General features: G+C 39.1%; 1 protein-coding gene across 1 annotated transcript; it reads right to left on the minus strand.

Annotated features, from left to right (window-relative positions):
* Window positions 1–2253: 2253 nt before the first annotated feature.
* krt94 (keratin 94) lies at window positions 2254–5190 on the minus strand. The gene is made up of 7 exons (XM_020941956.2): window positions 4675–5190; window positions 4359–4441; window positions 4113–4269; window positions 3868–4029; window positions 3627–3752; window positions 2587–2818; window positions 2254–2514 (listed from the first exon to the last, which is right to left on the minus strand). Exons 1-7 carry the CDS (start codon window positions 5104–5106, stop codon window positions 2468–2470), a joined length of 1239 nt encoding a protein of 412 aa, XP_020797615.1. The 5' UTR covers window positions 5107–5190; the 3' UTR covers window positions 2254–2467.
* Window positions 5191–12405: the final 7215 nt, after the last annotated feature.

The raw sequence follows: 12405 nt of genomic DNA on the forward strand, positions 1-12405 counted from the left end.
GCACCTAGTAGCTAAAGAATACAGTAAAAGCCATCTTTAAATATGAATTAAGTTTTACTACAATTTTATAGGTGTTTATCTTATTTACTGCCTTTATTACAACCTATACAATTGTCAGAGTTGGTTTATATATGGTGTGTATAGTAGTGACTAGACATATCTCTAGCCATAAAAAGAGACTTCAAACTGTTAATGATTAGACCTCAAACAAAAGCATTACAGCTGCCACAACCTTTTAGTCTTATTACGATCAGCATGTTTCCACTGTTGGCATAACATGATGTGTCTTAAAGAAACACTAATAAAAGCTAAACTGAAAAATAATTTAACGTTTGCATTTTTGCATACATTTGACTAAATATACCAGTAGTACCTAATCCATACTATTCTTTCTGAGACTGCAACAGACTCAAAGAGCCTCATCAGCCACTTTATACTGTAGTTAATCTTTATTCCATTTTATTTCTCAATACAACCAAAAATAGAGACATATCTATGTCAAAAAGAGTGGATTTCTCATGATTTTAGTATGTAGGCTCAGTTAGTTACAAGCATAATCACATGGGACTAGATATGTACATGAAGGATCAAAACTGTTCATAAATGCCTTAACTTCATTACACAGAAATGAAAGCTTGAAAAGTTCTGGTCAGCTCTTGTTGCCATGCTTTCTAGCCCTTTAAAACAATAGCTGAGGTACTGCTCGTGTCCCAGAACGACTCCTAATATGGCTGAGTGTATGTCTTTAGAGCGACCTGCTTCATGTTGCAATGTGATCCTCTCACTCAGCTCCAAAACCAACATTACGCCATGACTGGAGAATTAGGAGGAACTCTCCCCTGGATTGCACTACAAGTTCTGCCTGCCTTATCTGTGTCGTAAACCCCCTATTAAAATACTCAATCATTTCACACCCCTCCCATAGACTGTATAACTGTATGACCACAGCAGTTTCATGATTTATTGTGTATCATTTAATCCAGAAAATTAATACTCCTGAAGTAATAATGTAGAATATTGATATATTGGAGATGTGGTAATGTAGCCATATCCTGATGCTGTATGCTGCAGGTGCAAATTGGGATTTTAACCAACACAGTGATATTGGTAAAATGGTAGCATTAGTTTCAGTAATGTTCCATGGTGTACATTTTCAAATGTATATTTTTTTTCTATAATTTTGTGAGTGTTCAGAAGTGAAATAATACTTTTATAATATTTTGAATTGGCAGTATTTATTTGAGTACTTATTTTACTTCTTCCACCTCTGTCTGCACATGGCATCTCCAGCTCAGCCAAACCCCACCTCTCAGCAGTATTAAAGTGATTCACTGGTTGCCTGCTGTGAAGTCTATTGAAAATGTTAAATTGTTCTGCAGCATTTATACAGTGACTCCCTTTGTTCAGTTACTCTGTGTTTGCATTGCTCCACTGGCCCTGTCCATGTCCCTGATACAGTGACTCAGTTCAAATGGGTCTGGCTTTCACCTTTGGGAAAAGATTAGTCAGAGAAACCTGTTTACTTAAGTCAGTTTTGCAAAAATAAAATATCTAAGAATATTCTCATCTGTGTATGGACCAGAGTATGTTTTGAATGCAAATGCTTCTTTTTAGAGCACACTAACATGCAATATGTAACTTTTCTGGTGGAGGCGCCACCACCTGCTTGTCTCCATAGAGATGTAGTTGTTTTGTTTGGAATGAGTCACAGTATGGCATCAAATTTGTCTAAGGCAGGGTCAGATCTGTGAAGAGGCGACCCCACTCATGGTAAGAATGTATGTTTTTCATGGTATTTTTAAGCAATAAAAACACCTATTATAGTATAAATGCAAGATAGCATTTAATGCCATACTTAGGAATATTTTAGGCAAGGCAATACATCTCCATGAAGACAAGCAGGACCTTCCACCAGAAATGTTACATGTTAAAGGTACCTTTTTCGTGGGCCAATCATAATTGCACCATAGGCTGTATCCTCCCTTTCCATTCTAAAAAAAATTAAATAAAAAAAAAAAAATGCTTAAATGCTTTTAATTGTAAGTACGAGCCTCTGTAATTACTTTTTCTCTTTTCCCTCTGGGGTTGTTAACCATTGCCCACTTTGTAATGACATCATCAGTCTTATGTAACACATTTCCTGTCATTCTCATAGTGTGCTGTCGTCTTGGCAACTACACAAATACTGGAATGTGTTGGAAAATTCTACATGATATTTTTTTTACACCAACAAATTCCAGGACACCACAATGATTAGTTTTCACCAGCAGTTTTTATTTCAGTCACACAGCACTGCACTTCATTTGGACATTTGTTTTGAAAAGTTTGACAAAAGTTAAACATTTTTCAGACTTTTGGAGCTCTGTTTTTTCATCCCATGTAACAGCTTTCATACTGGGGGAGGGTGCATATCTGGATCGTAAATGTGAGTGTGTCTGAGTACAGCCTGTCCTGCCAGCTGGATGTTTTAACTGGAACTGCGCACGGTTGTGGTGGTAACTGTGGTCGTGCCTCCTGTTAAAAAATAAAAAGTCATTTGCATTTATTGCCATCACGCTACATTCATTGATGTGTGATGTTTAATACCTCCAATAGGTCTGGATTCCTCTCCCTCCAATAGTTTCCTGTAGGTTGCGATCTCCTGTTCCAACCTCGTTTTGATGTCCAGTAGCATCCTGTAGTCCTGCCCCTGTTGCTCGATGCTTGCGCGGACGTTGGCGAGTTCTCCTTCCAGCATGTTGATAGTATTCTGGAAGCCAGCTAGCATGGCGCTATACCGGGCCTCTGTCTCTGCTAACGTGTTCTCCAATGCTCCTTTCTGTCATGACAAATAGACAAGACTGATTGTTCACAGATTCAGACAAGTTAAACATCTTTCTGTGTATTGTGCACTACAGACTGTCCTTGTACCACACCCTGGATTTTGTCTGTGTGAAAATAGATTTCCTGAAGGCTTACAGTGTCTTTACTTTTGTTAGAAATTGATTTACTAACTGCAATATGCCATATTCAGCGTTTGCTTAGATGTACTCAGTCATAATTTAAGTCAAATAAGGCATGGTTACTTGAATATAAAGTGGGCTAGTATAATTCAACAAAGCTTTATGAACAATGCAGGTGCAGGTGGGCAAAAGTATTGGTTTTGTGGTAACTTTTTGATTCCACTATTGATGACACTGTTTCTTTAAGAGAGAAATGAGTTTGATTACATTTTTAGGTTACTGGATCCCCTTAACACCCTCTGTCACTCGGACATTTGTTTATGTGTATGAAAAATAAAGTGATATATTGAGAAAGACCTGAATTTTAGATAAAGGAGCTGTTTTTGGCAGGCAGTGTTGAACGATGAAATCCATCTGGCTCACATAATCTGAAGGAGATTTAAAACTGCAGTCCCACATTCCTTTACTCCTCCAGCTCTTTTGTGTCTGCCTGAATTTGAGCAGATGTGTGTGAAACACTTCTTTTTCTTTCACTCTCACCTCCTCACTTACAAAACCGCCCTGTTGCCCTTTTTTTTAAACCCAGGACTATTTCTGTGTTTCTCGTGACATGACAACTACTCTGGGGTTTGCTCATATAAGGTAATATCAGTGAGTAGAGGGCTGGTGGGTTGGATCTCTCACCATGCTCAGTTGCGACTGTAGCTCAATCTCTAGCCCCTGCAATGTACGCCGTAGGTCACTGATCTCTGTCTTTGTTGTCTGGATTGTTTCTGTGCTGATGGCCACTTCCTTTGAGAGAGCTGCTGACTGTGGAACAAAAACTCAGTGAATAACGGGATTATGTTTAATTACATGTTTAAAGTTGAGCAGGATGCACTCATAAAACCACTTTTGTTTGCTTATGAGAACATAATATCTTCACCTTTTCATTAAACCAGGCCTCTTGGTCACGGCGATGTCTGTCTGTGATGGCTTCGTACTGGGCGCGGATCTCATCCAGAATTTTGGTGAGGTCTGGCTGGGGCACAGCATCCACCTCCACATTGACTGTGCCAGTGAGCTGAGAACGAAGGGCTGCCAATTCCTACAAAACCACAACCACAAATTAGCCAATAGAATCTTCACTATCAGAGTCTATAATAGACTCAAGAGCAGTATGATCTTAACCTCTTCGTGGTTCTTCTTGAGGTACGCCAGCTCATCCTGCAAGCCTTCAATCTGCATCTCTAGATCTGCCTTTGTGAGGGTGGTCTGGTCCAGGAGACGGCGCAGGTTGGCGATGTCAGCCTCAACTGACTGGCGCATCATCAGTTCGTGCTCGTATCTGTTGACAACAGCTGTGGTTAATTCAAAGTACTGCATTACAAGGGAAAATGTAGTATCCTATTGGGCTATTGCATTGATCTGTCATACTTGGTCCTGAAGTCATCTGCTGCCAATTTTGAGTTGTCAATCTGGAGGAGGACGTTAGCATTTGCAATGGTTGCTGCAGCAATCTGAAACCACAAAGCCACAAGTCCTATTAAGTTACACTCATTAGGTGAACCTGTTCCTCACCGGTTTTGAATGCAGGAGAGAAGCTCAACTCCACACCAAGCACCTTAATCATTACATAACTTTGTCCTCTAAGAACTGAATGCTTCGAATGTGTCTGCACTCACTCTGCTAATAATTAACAACTTTGTAAACATTTCACATGGCAGAGACAGAGCCTGTGCACACAGTTTACCTTGTCTTTCAGGTCATTGATGGTGGCCCAGTAGTTGCTGTAGTCCCTCGTCGCTGCTGGTCCCTTATTCTCGTAGTACTCTCTGATCTGTTTCTCCAGCTTGGCATTGGCCCCCTCCAAAGACCTGACCTTCTCCAGGTAGCTGGCCAGACGGTCGTTCAGGTTCTGCATAGTGGCCTTTTCGTTCATTTGGATGTTGCGCTGATCCAGGGCGTTGGACAGGTCGAAACCCCCACCCATACCAAAACCTGCACCCATACCACCGCCATACCCAGAGGACACAGTGTACACCTGGCTGGAAGAGATGCGGGGAGCTGCCCTGTATCCTGAGATACTGTGGGCCTTCACGGCTGGGCCAGAGGAGGTGTAGGACATGCGGCTGGAAGAACGCATCACAGGGCCGCTGCTGCCGATCATGCTTTGGCTGTACATCCTTGGCAGAGAGATGGATCAAACAAGAGACAAGAAGAGGACCAGCTGCAGACTGTGGCAGGACTGTGGAGGTGGATAGAGGGAGGCAGGCTGCTCATATAGTGCTGGTCCAGGGCAGGGCCTGGGCAGGCTGGGAGGAGGAGGTTGGACAAGGGAAGGAAAAGAGGAGGTTTCCTTTGCTTCAGGCTTGGCCGAAGCACACCATGTTTTTTTAAGGACCAGAGTCTATCTTTCCATTTTGTCAAAAATCTGTGTTGTATATAGTGTGAGTCAGCGGTGCTATCTTGTTACCTGTATTCAACTTTTCTAAAAGACATCTGTTACTCTGCATAATGCTGAAGTTGAATGTTGTTTTGATTATAATGAAGATATTTGACCCCTATCTGAAAAAGTAGCAGAGATTTGTGAAGTTGTGATACGGATATCAGTGTTTATAGGTATACTTTAAATAGCTTACATAGTAAATGTAGCATAAATTGCATAAGGGTAGTTCTTTAAAAAAATGTTTCAACTAACTTTTATTCTGTTATCTTTGTTATTTTGTGTCTTTGGTTGAAATAGTTCTCATAAACTCACTAGCAGTTATTATGATCAGACTAGAGCAAACAAAGTAGGTGTGTACCTTGTGTCCCTCCCTAAGTCAACACTGTCTCAAGTATAATAATTTGACCGTAAACCTGAGAGACATCAGATCAGTTTTTGCGAGTAATGAAAAGTTTCTTGTAGTCTTGATTGTTCAAGACTACATGATATTGTTCCTTGTTTTCAGCCACAGCCATTTTAAACAGTGTGTCAGGCCTATTGTTCACCATATCACACACAACATCCCCTTGGTTGCTTATATCCTGTCTGCAGAGTATGAAGGATGAGGAAAATGCCTTCAGGGAGTGTGTGTGTGCATGTGCGCCTGTGTCATGCCTGTGTGTGTATGTGTATGGTTTCCTTGTGTGCTGGTTTGTGCCGCTCTGCTCTGGTCTTTGCAGAATAACATCTGGAGTGATCTTAGAGGGGGGCAGAGAGGGGGGCATGGGGTCAAACCTCAGTCAGTGGGAGAAGTGACTCATCCCTCTTATGAGATGTGTATGTTTTTCAGTGCATTACATAAGCCATTCAAACAGCAGATTCCTATGCTGATATTTTACACATTTTACACATGTCTAGTATCTTACAGTGAGCATCTGCGAGTTTTGAAAATATTGAGTTGAATAGTATGCACACATCTTTACTCTGCAAAATTTCAACTGAAAAAAACAATGACAGTGTGATGTAGAATAGTCATTGTAGTAGTCCAAGAGTTGAAGAAAAGAAGCAAAACACTGGAGTCCTAACACAGAAGTTTATTTACCATCAGTACGGACCCAGCACCCGAAGACATGAAATCTCTAGACATTGTGATAGCGTTGCCCATTCCAGTCTAGTGCAACCTAGTCTGAATATGCTTCCAAGGTAGGAAGTATTATAGCTCTGATAACATTGGCCAAGATAACAAAGACTGAGCTGGCAGTAAGAGTCCTAAATACAGCACAGAAATGGAATTTCTCTAATAGTCTAATAATCAGTGATTTACCGCCAGAGCCTATGGGTCATTCCACGCCAAATCTACGAATGCCCCCACTCGACCATCTCAGATTTGACTGAAAAAATTCTAGGAGGTTCACACACTTTCCAATGGGAAAAGTCCCACATTTTAGCTCCCAACTCCTTATAGTTTTGTCATTAAAAATATTTTGTCAGCTACCCCCTGACCTGCTTTTTCCCATTTTTTTTTGTTTTTGTTTGTTTGTTTTTTTCAGAGAAGCCACTTTCAGATTATTTAATGTATCTAAAAACCTATTTAGGGTAGGTCCTTCAAATTTTCAAGGGTTAAAATTTGTGAAATGTACTTCTAGAATATGGACTTTTACAGATATGCTTTTGATTTATCACATATTTCTGGGGCTTGAATTTGCTTGAAAATTCTACCCTTCAAATATGAGGGCATCTTTGAAGAACTGTGGAAAGTGCAATTTCAAAGACAGAGGTTTAATATTGAACATGCACCTTGCCACACATGCTATGTACTTTGTATTTTGTAAAAATGACTCTCTGTGATGAACAGAATGGTTTAGAAGATGTTAAGTGTTAAAAATGGAAAAAATAATTTTGTTGCCATCTTTACCATGTTATACCAAAAAAATGATAGCACCCACCAACACCAAATGGACTGTTTTAGAAAGACTAGATGTCTGTTTTTAACATATCCAAAATGTGTGATGGTGTTCTGCCTTATTTTTGTAAAATTAATTTTTGAATATCTGGTGTCCGCATTGATGTACGTCATTCATGGACTATGAAGGCACTTTCAGAAATGCTTTATTTGATTACTTAACTATAGTAAATTATCTCAACACTTTGAAGAAACCTTCGGATGTTTTGGTGTAACACTCGTGAATTGTATATTGGCATTGTAGTGCTAGGAACATCTATTTTAGAAATGATGTGTTGTAAAGGTACCCAGCACAAGTCTTCACTCCTAGGCCAGAAGAAACTTTTTGCTGGGCCACATGGATGCATGAATTGTATGTGAACATCTTGCTAGGCTTCAGGTGTCTCTCTGATGCTTGTTTGCTCTCACAGCAAACAACATGTACACATTACTGATAACTGACTTTAACCCACCACATTGTATTATTATTTTTTTTCAGTTATTTAGATAATAAAAATATATAACCCCTCACCTCCCTCTTTTTGTTGCATCTTTGTGCAGGATCATAACAGACACGATTCTATTTCTATATCTAAAGACTACATACAAGTTAGAATTCAAGTATAGTTAATTAAGAATGAAATAAAGCATTTTGTTGAGTTTAACCTGTGTATTATGAAATCAGAGTGTTTTCTTAGCTTCTGAAAGTGCCTTCATAGTCCATGAATGCTCTGCATGTATGCAAACACCATATTTTCCAAAATTCATCTTGCAAAAATAGAGAGTCAGTTTTAAAGAACAATGTACACAGCGTGTGTGGGAAGGTGTATGTTCAGTATCAAACCTTTGTCTTTGAAATTGCACTTTCCACAGTCCTTCAAAAATGCCCTCATATTTTGAAGAGTAGAATTTTTAATCAAATTCAAGCCCCCAGAAATCTGTGATAAACCAAAAAGCACACGTGTAAAAGTCCATATTCTACAAGTACATTTCACAAATTTTAACCCTTGAAAATTTGAAGGACCTACCTTAGATAACTTTTTAGATACAGTAATCTGAAAGTGGCTCCTCAGAAAACTCTGTTCAAAGCAGGTCAGGGGGTAGTTGACAAAATATTTTTTAATGACAAAACTATAAAGAGTTGGGAGCTAAAAATTGGGACTTTTCCTATTGGAAAGTGTATGAACCTCCTAGAACGTTTTCAGTCTTATGCATTAAAACATAATTAAAGTTGCATGTAACCTTTCAAGTGCTGGCTCTGCCATCTGCATGTCTCCAAGGTATTTATCAATGAAAACACTGCAACTGAAAATGCAAGATAGGTAAGTTTCAGGACAAAAAATAAAAACATGTGGAGGACCCTCCATCAGAAAAGTTAGTTAGTACACCCTTAACGGTGTATTGCTAACTTTTTTTAATGCTAATGCAACCTTGAGCAAGGATTAAGATATGCATATTTGTCAAGCAGTAGGATGATTCTTGAGGGAAACTAACCTTTAGTGCTTACATTTAATTCACTGTTCACTGCTCTGGGTGATTAAAAGTTTTTTCCACATAGGGCATATTTGAAAATGCTCACAACTGAACACAAAATTAAAGTGATTTCCAAGTGGGGTGGTCATCTTTTTTTTTTTTTATAACTTTGTACGTCTATTACCAAACCAGTTGATTCTCATCTTGAGTATTTGCATTTGCACACTTGTGCCCATAGGGACATTTCCCACATTTGACCCATCCTTCAACCAGTGCCATGGGTCAAACTCCAGCAATGGGGTAGTGGAGTGCAGCACCCAGGGCCATGAGTCAGGATTTTCGATTGATAACGCATGTTTTCATTTGTTGTGGGAAAGCCGAACAACCAAGACACATTGGTCCCTCTGTGTCCTCAGAATGGTAAAGAGCCAAAGCATTTTTACTGTTAAAAGACTGCAGATCTGTTAAGAACTGGTAAATATTTGCATTGTTTGATTTGTTTTGCCTAAAAAGCAGGCATTTCAATAGCAGTCATGCCAAGGCAAGTTTATTTGTACAGGCCTCGGTGCTTAAACTTGTCAACACCCACACTGTAATAACAAGGATAAGAAATGGTTCTCCAAAGTTTGAGGAAAAGAACAAAAAAGTCTACAGACAGGAGAAGAAAAGTATAGTGAGCTCTGGGAGGTGCAGCTGAAAGTGAGTGGGAGGACAGAAGGGAGAAAACTTGCCCATGATTGCTGCCCATGACCTGAACTGATTCACTCAGTGAATATATGAATAAGAACTATCTTAGTATGCTGTTTTTAAGACTACTGCTTGTATTTATTTTTGATTCCACAGTAGCTTCCATTAAGAAGTTGCCATAGTCTTCCTGGAGTCCATAAGAACAAAATAAAATCATTTCACAATGAATCACCAACCTACATAAAAACAAAGAGTTGAATGCAAATTCATGCAGGATCATATGGTACAGTTCATAACTGTCAATAATTCATTGTTCTTCCTAACAGCTGATTCCATGCAGCAGAATACATAACTTTTCTCTTTATGTAATTTGATTTTGAAAAAGGAACAACTAAATCACTAGAGCTCACCTGCATGCCAACATGATGCCTTTAATTTATTGCAGGGTTTTATTTTTGTATTTTCTATGAGGTGTAGACGCTGGTATACTTTGAAGAAGGGCAGGGACAGGAAATACCTTTTAGATTGGGTCAACTCTGATACTGGGTTTGTGCATAAATGACGGGTGACAAATGATCAACAAGTCCCTGCAAAGACAGTGAGTTCATGTCTAAGCTGTAGCTCAGCCCAGCCTTGTGACTAGTGCAAACTGGTCGTCAAGATAAACACAGACAATAATGACAGTTGTGTAGCCTATATTTTTTTCATGATGCAATCCATTCTTTCTTTAAGGCCCATTTATACTACTGGTTAAGATAGTTTACATTCATGTAAGCTTGAAGTGAAGTCGTTGAATAAACAGGAAATCATACTTAGAAAAATACTACTACTTCTTCAAGTACTACTACTGGGAACTCATATATGTTCCTCACTAGTGATGTAAATAACAGCAACACATAGCTTACCCCACAACAATTAGTTTAATTAAAGTTTTGTCATGTTTATCATTTAGAATTGGTTTACTAAAGCCTTTTCTTCAGTTACCTCTACAGTAGGGTTGAATTGTAGAGAACATTGCTGTCCCTTCTGCCTCTTAACTACCTCCAGATATCCTTAAACCTACAAAATGAAAAAGTACCATCACATAAGCCTCTCTCCATCTTTCAATCCTCTGCAAACTTGAACTGTTTAATTGTAAGTGAATTTGGAGCCAGTTATAATATGCATGACTCAAGGATAAAACTCTCCCACACCCTTCGCATGAGAGTGCTGATTGCTACCACTGAAAGAAAAAGATAAGGGCATTTCTCTATTAATTGTAACCAAATCCCACCCAATAGTCAACATTATGTAACAAAAACTAATTTAGTTATGCATGACTTTTTACAGTAAATCAACATTTTACAAAACCAGTGTGCCTTCTGGAGCCTAAGGTCATACAGCTGTAAGCCAAACTGTAACAATGATTGACAGATTGAGCTCAACATACGTAGTGTTACATTAAAGTTTTCTTTTCACCTGCAAATGCACTCCAGGTGTATTTTTAAAATAACTGCGGAAAACAAAGATGTTGTTATGAGATCATTTATGAGGAAGGATACAACAATTATAATGTACTATTTGTTTGCATAGTAACCACAAACACTCTCACTATCGCTCCATTGTCTTTTCTGGGTAACCGAGATTCGTCACCTTAGTTTTGACTCTAGTGTCCGGTCATTTGTTCAACTCTGGGAATAAATGTTGCCTCAAGTTCCCGTGTCTTTGTCAAACTTCAGTTTCTTAGTTTAATAGAGAGAGTTTTTGGGTCTATATGCTTGAGGAATATTGCTGTCAATCTGTGTAATATATTTTATGAGGCATAATAAATAAATAATAATCAACTTTATAGGTGGTCATTTAATATGAATCAGGACCAGGTCATTGTTGTATGTACACTGATGTTTCCAGCTCAATTAACAACTGTTTTATCAATAGAAAGAGTCTTTTTTTTAGCTAAACTCTGTGGGAAGATTTTGTCCTACCATCATAAATCACAATAAACACTTGATTGCAGGGTGTGCGCAGCCAGTGTGTTCGGTTGCTAAGTGTGACTCAGTGCTGTGGCTTAGATCCTCCTTTGCACATGCCACACCCATCCTCAACACCCAGTCCCGTCTCCAGCTCTCCCTGCTGCACCCTACTCATGTACCCCCCTGTATAGAGCTTCTGTGGGCCAGATGAAAATCACCTTTACATATGATATAATATGCTGAAAAACTATATAGATTCTTAGATCAACAGATGACCCCCATCTTTTGTTTAACTTTTCTAGACATTTGCTTGTACTTGACAAGTGCTATGGGCAACCAGGCTACCACATGATTTTGTGAAATACTTCCATGCTGCACACTCAATATTCAGTGTAGCTTCTAGAACATGCCACACCTTTCTTTCTAAACTATGGGGCATGAAAACATGTACAAGTGCTCCATCTAGTGAAACCATGTAGGATTAGGCAGCACACCACACCCAACAGAGAAGTGCAGGAACCTACCTAAAGTTCTGATTAAAATCAAAATGGCTTGGAATATATTTCAGCATTTCAGCATTTGTTCATTTTAATGGTTTTGTAATCAATTTCTTCAGATCCCCGAGCACTTACATAGTAGAACTCACACAAATCTAAAGGTTTAAAGGTACACAGTGTAACTTTTCTGGAGAAATGTCTGGCACCTTTTTGTCTCTATGGAGAGCTAATTACGTTGCCTGGAATATTCCACAGTATATATTATATTCCATGGTGACAAGCAGCTGACTCCACCAAAGCCCTCACTATAAAAGTAACATAGCACACCTTTAAGTTTTCTGTGAGGTAACCTGTGTGTGAGACCAAATCTTGAGCAGTGGGACAAAATGGGGTGAGTTCTAATGCTCGTCTCTGGTTGGTCAATTCAGTCCTTTGTGTTACATAATGTGAAACAAATACATACCACATGTGTGTGTGAGTACGAGGGGCGTGTTCAACCAAACTT

This window comes from Boleophthalmus pectinirostris, unplaced genomic scaffold (genome assembly GCF_026225935.1).
Source record: "Boleophthalmus pectinirostris isolate CB_2022bp ecotype Guang Dong unplaced genomic scaffold, ASM2622593v1 HiC_scaffold_22, whole genome shotgun sequence".
In the NCBI taxonomy this organism is placed as follows: domain Eukaryota; kingdom Metazoa; phylum Chordata; class Actinopteri; order Gobiiformes; family Gobiidae; genus Boleophthalmus; species Boleophthalmus pectinirostris.

What these genes read in the sequence shown, in the direction of transcription:
- krt94 (XM_020941956.2), bottom strand. Translation starts at nt 5,106, where the DNA reads ATGTACAGCCAAAGCATGATCGGCAGCAGCGGCCCTGTGATGCGTTCT. An exon ending in TCAATGACCTGAAAGACAAG is followed by an intron (nt 4,442 to 4,674) that starts GTAAACTGTGTG and finishes TTGTGGTTTCAG; the next exon opens with ATTGCTGCAGCAACCATTGC. An exon ending in GGAATCCAGACCTATTGGAG is followed by an intron (nt 2,515 to 2,586) that starts GTATTAAACATC and finishes ATTTTTTAACAG; the next exon opens with GAGGCACGACCACAGTTACC.